Below are 15,536 nucleotides of genomic sequence, written 5' to 3'. Positions count from 1 at the left end.
AAAATGGCAGTCCAAAGTCAAAGCAAGTGAAAGGAGCTTAACAGCGCTGACACTGTTGTCACTCATTTCCAGAATTCACTTGCATCCTCGGCTTTGAAGAGCGGCACTTCACAGTCTTCACAAACTAAAGAAATGGGATTAAGGCCTCACATCACAGCATCGGTATGGCAGGGAGGACGCTTTGAAGAAATAGTTTAAGACGTAGACAAGGACAGTGGCACACGCACGTGAACGCATCGCATGTGTGTGTTCAGTCGCTTCTATCATCTTGAAATCAGGTTCATACAAAAGCCACCAACAGAGCGTCTTCCTCTGGGTTCACTGGAATCACTTCAGCGGTTGATGCAAAGAACAACAGGATGCAGATTTGTGTTTTTTTTTCCTAACATCAAACCTGGTGCATTATGCAACGTACAGTACATGATTTCTGATGTGTTTTTTTGTGTCTGTGTAAGCAGTGTGGCCTGCCGTGCTGTGCAGAGCGCCGGTGGTTAACATGTATCGCCTGTCCATGATATCTCTATCCTCTCTGACTGAGGTGAAAGAAGAGGTGACCTAGATAGAGGCAGAGTAATTTGCACTGTCCCTGCGAGTGAGAGATCGCGCCCGCTCTGTCAGACAACGTGACGATGATGCTGATAGATCCGGGGTGGAGGGAGAGGTTTTGGTTTGGAGGGGGTAGTTGTTTATCGGGCGTAGTAAGGTATAGGAAACAAGTAATAACATGCACCTGAAAGAGGAGAGGCTTAGCAGATAATAACATTTACACAAGTATAGTAGAAGTAAAATTCCTTTTATCCTTTTATCCTACGTTTTACTTCTACTCCAGAGGGAAATATTACTTTATAATATAAGTTAGTTTTTAGTTAGAGTTTGAGTCCTGAGGCGGATATTTGATCTGTTGATCCAGCCTGTTCTCACTCTCAACTTGTTAAATAGCTCTGCTCTATCAGTGATTTCGGCGTACGAGCATGACACCAAAAGCCACCTTCCGCGTCCAACCGCAACATGACCAGACGGCGTCAGATGACAACACGTTTCAAGTTTCAATTATAAAACAGTCTGAGGCCTCAAGAGGTCAAATGTTTCTAATAATTCACAAAAAATGGATTATATAAAAGTGAAATAAATAAATACAAATGTGTATTAGACTTTCACTTTTACAGCTTTTCTAAAAAAAAATAAAAATAAAAATCTAGGGGTGTCTCGTGACCTTTTGGAGCTTCAGGTCCTGAAAAGTTCTGCTTACAAACTCATAACAATCTTATGAGGTAATACATAAAAATATATCAGTCACAGGGTCCCTTTTCTGTACAACTAGTACTTTTACTTTTAAGCCTTTGAGTACATTGTAGTAGTAATAATAATAATATGTTAACTTTATTTTTAATGCAGGATTTTCGCAAGTAAAAGAGCATTTTACATTGTTGTACTGGCACTTTTACTTAAGTTAAGTATCTGAATTTGAGTAATGAGCAAAAGTGAACTGTGTAAGGACGCAGATTTGAGCCCAAATTGAGGTTAGCATGACACAGAAACTGGCTTGTCTTCATCTCGTGTTCCTCTCCTCTCTAAAGTAGGTTGTGGTTAGAAGAGGCAGCTCAGTAAAAAAAAAAACAAAAAAACATAGATGTTTCTTCTTAACTAGCCAGCAGGCTAATTTAACAAAGCTGCAGCGGAGGGAGGACCTCTGGGCTCCACTGTCAGGATTTGGCTCTGAGCCCTCTCTTCTTTTCTAAATTAAAGTAATTATGGCTGCTGTTTTTAAGTTGATTTGTCTAGTGATCTGTCTCAGAACCCCCATCTCAGTCATCAGTCTCAATCATCACATACTAATATTTTTCTTCCCCCTTAAAAAGTCGATGATAAAAGTTTTCACTGACAGAACAGGAGGAACAGAAACGACTGGCTGAGCTTTTGTTTTTCTAACTACCTCATCCTTTGTTATCAGGCTGCATAGTTTAGTCTTGACTGGATGGTAGACTAATGCCTCGTAAAAGTCGAAAGTTTGGATCTCTTAAATTGGCTGTATTACCGCTGAAAAATTAACATTTTAAGCAAGAAAACGATGGTGAGTAGATGTCCTTGGGAGGGAAGGAAACATCGAGCACACAGGAGGCATGGATCATTTCTGATCAATAAGCCGATATATTGTCTAAAGCAAGAAAAGGTACGATCAGATGTAACAGTGAGAAAAATGTGTCACAAAATAACACAAATATTAGGTATTTATTTTTGAATGCTTTTGAAACAGCCGAAGAGGTTATTCTAGGCTTTGCAACACAGAGGATGCTGAGTTTTCTGTTGCTGTGACAACGCTCCAGGTTGAGCGTGCCTATCAGGAGCATCTGAATGCCCTTTTTTAAAGGTATTTGCTTCATCATTACTGGACTGTGTCTGCAGAACCTGTTGACCCCGGTGGTCTGCAAAATTACAGCTGCATTCAGAGCTGCTGCAAAACAGAAATTATGGTTTGTTATGTCTACCCTGCAGAGTTGGTGGAGGGGGTTTGAAGAAAAACAATACACTGGTGTTTCTCTCAGAGTGCACTCTGAACCTCCAGCTGACCTGCAGCTGCACCCTCCTCCGCCTCAAAACAAACTGTCCTACACTCACAGAAATAAAGGTGCTAACTGGAACCATGTAGGGTTCTTCGGCTTGTTCCCATGAGAAAAGCCTTGTTGGTTCATGTAGAACCTTTTATTATGGAGCCCTTCCAGAAGGATATTATAAAAACCTTACATAAACATACCTAGAGCCACTAGTGAGGTTCTACCCAGAACCCCCTGTGAGTGATTTACAGAGAAACCTTCTACAGTTTAATGGTTCCACACAGAACCTTTTCTGGGAGTGCTAGCCAGAAAATTTCCATCTTTTATGAGTGCTAACAAGAACACACCCGGCGGTTCTACTTAAAACCCATTTATAATCCAAAGGGTTTCATCTAGAACCCTCCAAGGAGATTCTACCGAGAACCTTTTCAAATTCCAAAGGTTTCATCGGAAACACACCCAGGGGTTCTACTGAGAACCCTTTCAAATTAACAAGGGTTTCAAAGCCCACCAAAGGGGTTCTACTGAGAATCTTTTTTATGCTATAGTTTCAACTAGAGTGCACCCAGGAAGTTTACAGAGAAGACTTCCTTTTCCAAAGGTTTCATCTAGAACTAACCCAGGGGGGCTCTAAAAATAGTTATTGATAACATTATCTATAGATCCCCCCCCACTAATTATGTTTTTAGTTCTTAATGGGACTTAGTCTTACAGAGAGCCCTTTCTTCAAAAAATGATTTATTAAAACGTTTCTGTGTAGAACCTCAGCCCTTTAGGATGAACGTTTTTGAAACCTTTTTTTCTAAGAGTGTGGGCTCAAGCTCCCAAACACCCTTCATGCCTACTCTAAAATATGATAGCGAGGTTTAGCATCAGAAACGTTCAGGTAAGATGTGTGTCGTTGCCTCAGCAGTTGTTTCAGCTCGCGTTATCAGCTGGAAACTGTGATAGTGAAGGTGCCTGACATATTCTCCTCTTCCTGCTAAGATGCCCTTTAGCAAGGTGGTTGGACTGCGCCGCTCCGAGCTACAAATGTGTTTATCGGTGTGACGAGATGATCTCAGGAAAAACCTGGATTTAATTTAAAGCAGCTTTAACCGAGGCGGTTAAACTGCAGCTCCTCGTACCGTGTGGTCCTTCTTTATAGTCACTCAGATAGCATCACAGACAAAGATGGTGTCGTGATTACTTTGTTTTTTAGGCTCACAGGTTGGTGCCAGAGTGCTGATGCAGCGAGGTGGCCCTGCATAATAAGTCAGGCAGAGAGGGGAGCCAGACTCCGGGGACTGTGATTAACTCTCACCTACTCCAAAGAACAGCAAGCCATTACAGAAAAATTATTTCTCAATTTACTTTCAGGGCAGGCTTTGAACGAGAGCTTGTTTCTGGGAGTGGTTCCAACATAAACCCCCGAAAAAATGTAGATGCGCCGCTCCCTGTAGGAATTTAGAAAGTAATGCTTGTGTAAATAATGTCTGGAGCAGTGTCTTGTATTCTAACGATTAGCTCTTTGCAACCTACAACTTGATATGTGACTGCTTTAGGTCTGTTTGTGCGTGTTCTGTCATCCCGGTCAATACGGCTCTGTGGAAGAAAAATGAGGCGTTGTGTGGTGGAGTGGGTTTAAGTGTTTTGACTTGAGGTCTGTCTCATGGCAGACAATGAGCACTGCATGCTGATCAACCTCTCACTGTCTCAGAAATGCTCTCACTCTTTATTCTCTCTGTGACCACCCACTGGACCCTGATGCAGAAGTTTTTGGGGTTTTAAAGGTTTTAGTAGAAGAAAAGTACTTTATAGTCACAGCAGAATCTGCAATCGATTGAGCAGTTACAGCTCAAGGAAAAGCAGTATTTACAGTTATACTATTTGCAGTTTTTGTAGTAGTAGCTTCTGTGGTAGTTACAACGATTGCAGGAGTTACAGCAACAGCTGTAGTTATTGTAATACTACTGTTAGGGATACTCAACTTGTTTTGCTTAGGGGCCACCTTTGCAAAATGACAGGAGGCCAGGGGCTAGTCGCAGCAGCTCCACATTTGTTTCTAGGATTTAAGGACATTTCTTGGATTTTTAGGCTGTTTTTAGGATTTTAAGTCAATCCTAGGATTTTGGGACATTTCTAGGATTTTAGGAAGCTTCTAGGATTTAAGGACATTTTGAGGATTTGGGATGTTTCTAGGATTTTAGGACATTTTTAGGATTTCAGGACATTTTGGGTATTTGGAATGTTTCTAGGATTTTGGGACATTTCTGGGATTTTAGGACATTTCTACAATTTTAAGACATTTGGGGGACTTTAGGACATTCGAGGCTTTGGAAAGACCTTTGTCGGGGGTTGGAGGGATCCTTCACTTACATTTTTTTGATAAAGAAGGGACGTTTGCTGATACAAACAATCCAATCAATTTTAGCGAAAATGCAAAAAAAAAAAAAATAATATTCTAAAGAAAAACAAGGAAAACATCTTAAAAAGAAAACGTAGCCCTATTCGCACAGGTCCAGTGCTCATAATTTAGGAATTAACCCCTGCAGCTGCAAGTGCATTCACACGTGATAACCTACGTCTTTATTTTACTGGAATATACTGATATTATACCCCAGATATAAAGTGTACAGTCATTTATAACTGCACTTTACACGACACAGAAACACAGCACTATAAGCAGCATGTACAATAACCTCCTTTTCTTCTTTTATATGTCAAACAAACAGAACCAATTCTGCCACACATTGTCACAAGTCATCCATCTCAACAGCTTCATATTTATACCACAATAATTTATCCCCCTCCCACAAAATGTGTTACAATATCATGCGATGTGAGGAAACTGACCCTTTAAAATGTTATTTCCAATAACATAAATGCTTTAAAAATACAGTAAATATAGAAACTTTCAGAGAGTTGATAATTCTGTGTAGAGCTGAGCGTGAAGAAATGTGTTGAAACATTACACACATAACTTAGAAAACTGGTAAGAGCATAAAACAAGACAAGATCACCAAGCACCCTGGTTACTATAATAAAAGCTTTTCTGGTCTGCACTTTCTACATTAAAAAGAAAAAAAGAGAGGATACCAAAGGTTTCAAGGCTTTGCTTTTGTATTTTTATGTGTCACTGGATTTCCATGAATGTGTGGTGTGGCTCCCTCAGGGACAAAAGGGGACAGTTTTCTACGGCGGCCTCTCTGTTAGCTGACGAAGGTGCGTGTACATCTGCATGAAAACCTGGGCTGGTGCAGCTTTAATTAGATTAGAAGAAGGTTTTCACAGTTCACAGTACAGTGAAGGCTAATGTGGCGTGTGTAGGTGTGATGTATTCTCAGGTCTCGTTTCTTGTACAGTTGATCGGTGTACTATGAATAGACTAAAGTTGTCTTCATGTTCACTGCCTTACTGACTCATAGCTGCACTCATACCGCACTGCTGTGTGTAACGGTCTGGAATTTATGTAAATATATGTAACGGCTTTTATTTTACTCTTGCACTCAATGAAATCATTTGGCCTCTTGCGTCAGGTTTACATATTTCAATTACATGTAAATTCCATCAGATCAAATCAGGTAATTCAAATATAAATCAACAATGTACCATTTATATAATTAAATCAAATACATCTGAGATGAATAGATAACGATAATGTGTGTGACTATAGTTCATAGATTTAATTGAATTTACTTTTTACTGAATATAAATTCTATGCATTACAAATATGTTGATGCAGGCTGTTCTCACCACTGTTTGTAAATATATCTGCCAAACGTAATACACCAGAATTTGTATATCACCCACATAATCATGAGCTGGTAATTCAAACATAATTGCGACAGCTGTGATCAGTGACCAATGCGCTTAAAGTAGTGAAGAAAGAACAGAAAGAGCTTCAGTCCAAAAGACTAACATAACCCTAACACATTTTAAACCAAGTGAACTTTGAATTACTGTGTGAAACAAAGTGACTCTTAAGTATCTTTGAGTTATTTTAAGGTACATCTTCATATTGTCATGTTACGTCCATAACTTTACATTGAATGTGACAACGCCCAACCATGTTTCTTTTCCTGAACCTGATATACATAACTTTACCGTCCTAAACTAACCCACATAACTATACATTAAGTACATAACATGACATTGCCAGTTACAACATATGATTGTATTTGTTAATGGTATTTTTTGGTTTAAGTTAGAATTAATTGATTCATTTGGATGGAATTTTGTAATTGAAATATGTGTAAGACCAGCAGTGTGGACTTGAGTCACAACTTGATTACTTTTGACTCAACAAAGTTAAAAAGACTTGCAGTTCGACTTGGATGAAAAAATATGTTATTTAATTTTATGTGTACAACGAATTATTATATTAATTTCACTTAATTTCTTGGGTTAACTAACGATGAGTCCAGACTTATTTTCCTGATTGTTTGAACCAATGCTACAGCATCCAGTTAAGCTACAGAAGAGAAATATGAAAAACTGAAATAACTTTACTGAATGTCAGTTGGACAAAAATAATACCAAAGATGATTTTGTTTGCGTAGAAAAACTGTGCTGTGGTCAAAAAAAGAGAAAAGATTTGCAGCATGCAAAACGCGCAGGTCAAAAACTGCAGTTGGAGTTGCAAAAACTTCATGAAGCTGCAAAAAAACCCAAAACATAATAAGTTGAGGCTAATTTTAGCAAGCTAATGCTTAGCTAATGTTATTACTCCGTTGATGGCATTAAATTTGGTGAGGAGTGCATTATGACTTGTTTGGGACCAGGACTTGGGACTTAAGTGCAAAGACTTGTGACTTGCAAAACATAACTTGGTCCCACTTCTGCAATTGACCAATTTATTTCTTTGTCTTTCACATTATTTTTATTTTTGCACAGTCCAAAACTTCAGAATTGTTTTGGAGAATATGGAGCTGTCCCTTTATGTCTCTTAATAACCGGCAGCTCTGTGCATGTGTGTGTGGTGTGTGTGTGTGTGTGTGTGTGTGTGTGTGTGTGTGTGTGTGTGTGTGTGTGTGTGTGTGTGCATGCAAATGCCTACATTGCCGTTGGTACTAGCATTCTGACTGGCACGTGTTGAGGTTTCTCATTTTCAGCAGGTGCCTATCATGACAATAACAGCAAACCACACGCACACTTCCTTTCCAAACGGAGCGTGTGTGTGTGTGTGTTTTGAAAGAACACTCAGTAATCTGTGTGTATTTCAGTTTGAATCACCAACAGGCTCCTTGTCCCTGAGTCAAAATAAGCATATAAATGTTTGTGTTTTGTCCATTCTCGAATTTAAATCTGTCATTGAGACAATGATGGTATTTTAATAGCGCAAACAGCAGTAAAATGTTTACAAAGTGAGCAGTTTCACATGAGCAGTCTATTTGCTCAAGGACTTACTGCTCTGACAAATGCTTGTCATGAACAGAGATGGTTGCCATGTTGACTCATAGCAACCAGGGAGCTTCTGCAGCAGTTGATTTATGTCTTAGTTTGTATTCTTTCCTGTGTACTTTGCTTTAGAAAACCGCCTCTCAGTCAGCGCACATTCATCCTGTTAAAGCCATCATTTCTGAGAGGGGAGGTTATTTTCTTAACTGAGATTTGAAGTGATGCTAACAGCGCTTGATTGCGTCCCATACCTTGATGCTTCACAGCTGTAATCAGAGCAGTGAATGCACTCAGCTACATAATATGAATCCATACTGTCCATTGTGCTGTGTGCGTGGTGCTCAAGCTGAGCAGGAGGGGGATTTTGTGTAGGTTCCAGGTTGTTTGGGTTGATTGCAGGTTGTCATGGACATCTTATTTTCTCCACAGGGTTTGCAGGTAAAGGCGGATTATGTTCCTCTGCTACAGTCCCTGGCCACGTATGGATGGAGGCTCACCTGTGTGCTGCCAACTCCTGTAATCAAGACTAACAGGTAATGACCCTCATCTGACTACTAAAGGGACGTAATGTAATCTGACCTCTAACGACACCTGTTGGCAATCGGGTGGAATTGCAACAGCAGCAACTGCAAGCTGTTGTCTTACTTTTTACCAAAGTGCTTACAAACAACAATTAGAGCACATAAAAAATCTCCATTCAACTTATCATGTGGCTTCTGATTAATTTTAGCTGACCACAGATGGTTCATGTGTCTCCTATTTCCTGCAGGGTAATACTTATGTACACATGTACTTTTTATCTTATATATGTAACTCATTTAGATGTCTTCATTAAAAAGATACATGTAAATAGGATTTTAAAAAGTAAACATGATTAGATTAGAAAAGATTAAAAAATCTGCTACAATTTACAAGAGTGAATGAAATAGAATACAGTAAGACATACACAAAAATCTGACAAAGTGATCTTGCTGAAAAAAATCTAGAGAACCAACTGCATTTAAAAAAGAAGATAAATGTAACTAATAGACTTTAGTTACGTTTACTGTAGATATAAAGTTTACTTTATTATTTCATAAAGATTAGAGCTCTGATCAGCCCGATTCTACATGAACCCGCACAGTTTCTGTCCGAGCCCGAACCAAGGTAGCAGTTTGGGGCCCGAGCCTTCATAAACACAGGAATTTCTACTGTAAGAGAAAAAAAAATGCTATATTTTGTTTATTTCAGTACATATTTTTATACATTAAACATTTATTAGAAGCTAAAAGCTGACATGTTTCTTTACAGCCCCTCTCCTTTTGTCACACGGCCTCCCCATCCCTATATCACCTCTCATGAAGCCAATAAAACTCCTGCCATTTACACAAAAGAGATGCCAGTTTGATTTATAAAAAATAAAATACATCAAAATAAAATAAAATAAAATAAAATAAAATAAAATAAAATAAAATACACAGTTAAATTTGCGAGAACCCACACCCGAACTGAATAACTTTAGGTTTAGGTTTACTTCTTTAGCGTTAGGCAACAGATATACTTGGTGAGGTTTAGAAAAAAGCATCATGATTTGGCTTTAAAAAAGTGTGTTTGTTACTGATAATGTCAGGTCATGAGTCATAGTTCACTGTGTAGTATGCCACACATACTAGCACAATATGTTGCTATTAACATCACTTAGTTGACTTCTCGTTTCAAAGGGACCAGAGATAGTGGTCTCATGGGTGTCACTGCATTGTTAACAAAGAATACATATACATTTCTTTTTGTCAAAAGTTCTGTGAATAAAAATTAGGTCACTACAGCCATCTTTTAGTTTTGTTGTAAGGAGGCGGCTCTGAAGTTCACACAAGAACTACAAAGTGTTTCTTAAGAAATGTGAGGCTGAAAAACTTGTGTGTGTGAAAAGTTATTGTACAACTTAAAATCCACAGATATTATAAACTTGTAGCAGACACCCAGAGTGTGTATGCCACAGTATCCCTGTGAAAACCGTAGAAGTTACAACACACACACCTCGTCTTTTCAAGTTATTGTTCAAAGAAATATGACGGCTTTTCAAAAAAATTGACCTAAATCTGAGCCAATTTAAAGCTGAGCTTCGAGGCGAGCATGCAGCTGGGAAAGTTTAAAAGCAGCAGCTCTGATTGTTGGTGGAAAATCTCTCCACTTAAATTTAACGGTTCCTCAGCTAAGCCTGTGCTGACTCATCACTCATGGCTGCTGAATGAGTGTACATCCGCTTATGGTCAAAGGCCTTGCATGTTCTTCAGGCTCCCTCAATGAGCTTCACTCCAAGACACAACTTGTTCTTCAACATGTTGATAACGTATCAGTTGAATACGTCTCTCCAGTGAGGCTGAGTCTCCTCAGACCAGTCTTAGAAACCTCTCATGCTGAATAAAAAAAGGCAATATTTCAATAGCCTTCAACATTGAATAGAGATGTTTATGCTTTAAATGCCATCAAATTATGTTTGACACTAATGATCTGATTGAGTATATTAGTTATCACGGTATAAACATATGTATATTCGGTTGAAGCGAGTGTGAAACTGGATTCACTAAAGTACAGACCAGCTGTAAAATTGTGATAATGTTCATCAGACACTTAACGCTGGGGCAAGCAAGTGGCAGCAAGGAGTCAAGAGAGGGTTAAAAATCATCTGCTTCACGTATTGTTGACAGGGAAATACAGTTTCCTATAATGTATGATAATTAAAAAATTCAAATTAAAACGGCGGGTCATGAAAGGTTAGGACAGAATATTTATGATACTGTCGGTCAAAATGACGCAAGAATAACTTCAGTTCAGGAGGATCTGACATATTAATGCCGAATTCCTGCCCCTCTACAGGAGACAGTCTAGAAAAGAAACAACAAAGAAGGAATTTCACATTAAAAAGGGCATAAATTTGGAGGATCCCTACCTGGTTTGTTGCTTAATTTAATGCATTTTTGGACATAACGAGAATTTTGTCCCCCATCCAAACAATAAAATCGCTGTCCCAAGAGATTTCTATGCTGCCTGTCTGGACTGGACAAATGATTACAGCAGCCAATGGCAATTTGTATATAAATACAGGCATATACGTATTGTTTTAAGACAGACTTGAAAAATGTGAAGCTATTCTTTAATATAACGTGGTGTCAAACTGATGAAGTGCACATGCAGTATTTCCATCAGTGCACTGACCGATTGTTTGCTCTGCCCCCACCTCAGCTGGTCATGTTTACTGCTCTTTCACAGCATAGCTGATTAATTACCTCTCTATTTTCATCCTTTGTGTTTTTTTTTCTACCTTCCCTCCCTCTTTCCTCTCCCTCAAAATGCCACAACACAACAGCCCAACATGGCTAATTAATCAGAGTCGGCCTAGATACAGTACAACACGGAGCTCATTTCTCTCCCTGCCTTGAAAACATTTCGCGCGCCGAAATAATGGTTGATGATCTATTTCAGATTAGCAATACTCATTACACTTGTTTTTGTGCTGTTAACTCCTTCATTTTTAAACAGCAAATTTGCAAATGCGCCCTTTTTTGTAGTCTGAGGGGCTTGCAGACTGCACTTCATCTGGAGGGGTCGGATAAGTGTCAGTGATCTCAGCCGCGTCTGAAATTAATGCTAACTGGTGCTCGGCAGCTTCTCCACACAACATTAATTCATGTAGTTGTCTCGGAGCATGCATTCCTGTTCGCTGCATTCAATTAATGTAGATGGTAATTACATTTTAGAGCCATTAACTACAGTAAATGTGAATTTCTCTACATTAACAATGGAACGAGTGAACAAACGACAGGGAAACAAGAAGGTTCAGATGAATTAGTTAATTATCTAAATTTGCTAAATAGTGATCAAAATATACATTAGAGCAGGGATACTTAACTTGCCTTGCCTGGGGGCCACTTTTACAAAATGACAGGAGACAAGGGGCCATTCCCAGCAGCCCCGTGCATATACGCAAGGGCATTTCTAGGATTTAAGGGATGCAGGATCCTCTGCTAACACTTTTAGCTGTATTTTGATGCTTTTTTATGCACTCTGGCATCTTATGTATGTAAAAATTACAACAAAAAATTCCAGTGTGAATCAATTTATTTTTACTGTGAATTTGAAAATTGCTGGGGGCTCACCTGGCACCCTATTGGGGGCCAGATTCGACTGCAGGTTGATTAACACTGCATTAGCGTCTCAAAGGTATCATTTTATTATGGAGTGCAGATTGTAAAATTGTGCACTCTGAAAGTAACAGCAACATTTCTCCACATTTAGCTCTAAAACATAAATTTAAATCTGTGCAAATTTTTCAAAGTCACTTTTTAATCACATTTAGAGCAATATTTATTTCATGAAAAATAAGCTAAAGATAATGTGATAAAGATAATGATTTTTCTCACATGGTCTGCCTGAACATATCTGCATACACTCAGTCAGAGGTGTATATTTAATGGATTCAGTGTTGCGTGACGTCTCCTGGTCTTCTTCTTCTTCTACTACTTCTTTTCCTTCCTCTTCCTCCTGATTAATGGCGGGTGTTAACTGGCATTTTGGATGCATTTTCGCTCCGCTCTATGGACGTACGGGTGGTTTAATTTATCAAACATTTATTATATCACTATCGACGAAAATTATATTCAGATAGTTATTGTTTTATCGGCCAGCCCTGCTCATATAACACCAACACCCGCTTTATAATAAAAAAAAGATTTAAGATTTAAATGTTTAAGATAAGGAACCTTTAATCTTACTATTTTTGGAAGGAAGATTTGTGTTTTTTGAGCACAGCATTTTATTTGTCAAGTTGTTGTTTTTTATTGGAGGTGGTAGTTTGCAGCAGAGGTGTGCAGTAGACTTTTATTCTCTATTGATGAAGCTGCCAACAGGTACATTCACCCACAGACAGACACGGGTCAGTGCTGTTATATGTGGCTTCTAGTTATAAAAGTGCGCCTGACACTGACAGCCAAGAGCAGGTTCAGTAAAGGCCTGTAATTTTCTAAGCCATCCACTCCTCTCTGGCTTAATGGGTTGGGGCTTTTGCTGGGAATTCGGGTTAGTTTTCAGCTTTGATTTGCCAGGAAGCCGTCCAGCATTCTTGACAGCCTCGAAAATAGCTTATGGATAAATGGTGGAAGGAAGAAGGTAATGGAAAAAAAAGAAGTTGTGGTGGGCTTTGGATGGTTTAGATAGTAAGCCTTCTGCTGGAGGAGTCTCAAGTCCATTTGATGTTGAGAAAGGCGAGATTTGTAGCAGGCTTTTAGGGTTCTGCAGCAATCATAAACCTGCCATCTTTCCTCATGTGCAAGGTTGAGCTGGCAGCTTAACTTTAGACAGCACCTAACATTTGTGTGTGCGCGCGTGTGCATGTGTTATTGGACTTGTGTCAGATAGCAGTACAGGACAACATATCTCCTTTTAAGTCGTGTCCAATAATAGCAAAAGATAAATAGGAGGAATAAAGCAGAAACAAACAATAAAACTGTCAAAAATGTGGCTGCCACAGGAGATAAAGGCAGAGAGGTAAAACCGAGTTGGAAAGCGAATGCTGGACTATAAAAAGAGCTGTGAATGACGAAGACGAGCAGACGAAGGAGCGGGAGCGAGTGTGAGAGACAAGAAGCCCACTCAGAAATGAATCTGCATTTCTTACCATGATTAATCTGTCAGCACAAGTCCTTGTGCAGATTATCCTTCTCAGAACACAGGAGTGTGACATGTGCATGGGATGGGGGATTATGTTTGGGGGAGCATTGAGGAAGAGAATAAAAATACATGTTCTGAGAAGTTAAAGATGCTCACAAGTCGCACACAGACATTCAGGCGAACTTCAAATCGACTTCTTTGCATGTGTAATCTTTCTTTGCACGGCTCAAACATAAGGGAGGAAATGACACTGACAGACGACAGCAGTGAAGAGGATGGGCCACAAATGCGAGCCCATATCCTTAAACTGTCAGATAAGAGTGTGAAGCATGAGCGGTGAGCAGCAATCGTTCGACTATCTTGATGGAAGGTCAGACAGAGTGGGGATCAATCTGTGTTATCCCAGCTCAGATGAATTATACATATTTATCTTGGAGTTCGGCAGCAATTTTTCAAGCAAAAGAAATTCATAAATTATGAAGAATCTGTCATTGTTTGTAACATTGTTCTTTAAATGTTAAAATGTTGAAAAACAAGAGAGAAAAGCTTATTTCCATCTCGTATTCTCATTTTATGTTGAAGCATTTCTTCAAGGTTCAGTGTTCACTGGGGTTACTGGCAAAAAAGAAATATCATATAATGTTTTCTTTAATGCATAACTACCTGAAAATAACCTTAGAATGAGCTGTTTATATCTATATATTCTATGAAGATTGCCATGTTGCAACGCCATGTTTCTACAGGAGCCCATATATAGACATACCAATCACTGGCTCGAGGAACAGCAATTTGCATTTGCACCATTGTTGGAAGCCCAACTGCATGCAATGATTTGTAACATGAAACTGCTTTATTCAGTGATTTTACTGGTTTAAATCACCGGGTCCCATTTGTTTTGGAGAGTAAGAGACCTCTGGATCATTCAGCTCCCAGTGAAAATGAGTTATAAGAGAAAAAAGATGAGTACACATTAGAATGTCAAGGGCAAACTGACCATCTCCAATATGCCAAAAAGCTTTAGAAAAACACTGATTTGTAACATGAAACCTCAGCCGATAAAGTAGCTCCTAAAGAATTAACACTGTAGAAATTCTGAGAAGTTTCAGCTGTTTGCAACCTGTAATAATCACTGCTAGATGTCACTAAATATCTCTAAATGTTACACACTGAACCTTTAAATAAACTAGTGCCAAAAATGTAAAAAATGTTTAGTTAAAGAAATAAACTTTCTTGGTGAACTGCAAGCATTTTCAGCTGATGTCCTCTCCTTTCTTTCTTTCCCTTTCTCTCTTTCTCTCTGTCCTCCTCTTTCAGTGATGGAAGTTTGTCCACCAAACAGATTGTTTTCCTGCAGAGACCCGTCTTGGGCCGAAAGAGGAGGGAATCTAAGGTACACGACCTCGCATTCCTCTTTGTATTTCTTGGCTAAAGTGGATGTGGGGTCTCCCACCAGTCGCTGCATCACCAGCTCACCATATATCCAAGGCCAACATCACCTTTTGCCACCTCCAATTCCACAGCTGCTTTTGTTTTAAGTAGACAAACACACACAGTGCTGGACAAATTTGGTCCAAGTCTTTTCTCTTTGAGATATCAGGAATTCTTCAGCAACAGACAAATGTGTTGTTTAGAGAAGCAGGGTTGGTAATGCTTTTTTGGCGACCCTGAATAGTGGCGATAACCTCTAAAGCTAACCTTTGTCCGCAGTGGAATGAATCCATGTTGTCGCTTTCTGTGACCCGAATTTAAACTGCCATCACAACAACAAATTTAATAGGCCTTAAGACTCAGGGAATTGCTAGCGTTAACAAGATTTTCTTGGCCGTTTCTTTGCAGTCTATCCGAGCTCTCTATATCCCTGCAGTGTGTTGAACCCTGCAGAAGTTGTTCAAGTAATTGAGGACATATTGCATTAAATTTTTTGCCTGTTTGTTTGGTCAGACTGCAGGCCTGGAGGCC

At 39.2% G+C, this 15,536-nt stretch overlaps 1 protein-coding gene and 1 long non-coding RNA gene across 2 annotated transcripts in view; one reads left to right on the top strand and one right to left on the bottom strand.

Annotated features, from left to right (window-relative positions):
• Positions 1 to 15,536, bottom strand: part of LOC148188311 (uncharacterized) — a 103,556-nt gene that overhangs the window by 75,497 nt on the left and 12,523 nt on the right. The gene's annotated exons all lie outside the window — the stretch shown is intronic.
• Positions 1 to 15,536, top strand: part of rftn1b (raftlin, lipid raft linker 1b) — a 140,255-nt gene that overhangs the window by 116,786 nt on the left and 7,933 nt on the right. The window contains exons 8-9 of the mRNA XM_042490029.2: positions 8,361 to 8,464; positions 14,892 to 14,967. Coding sequence (XP_042345963.2) covers positions 8,361 to 8,464; positions 14,892 to 14,967 — 180 coding nt within the window. The remainder of the gene's footprint in view (positions 1 to 8,360; positions 8,465 to 14,891; positions 14,968 to 15,536) is intronic.

The sequence above is a fragment of the Plectropomus leopardus genome, chromosome 11 (assembly GCF_026936395.1).
Source record: "Plectropomus leopardus strain MGB_pleo_1.0 chromosome 11, ASM2693639v1, whole genome shotgun sequence".
Classification (NCBI taxonomy): domain Eukaryota; kingdom Metazoa; phylum Chordata; class Actinopteri; order Perciformes; family Serranidae; genus Plectropomus; species Plectropomus leopardus.
Note: the sequence above shows the minus strand (reverse complement) of the source record. Positions and strands in the feature narration are given on the sequence as shown.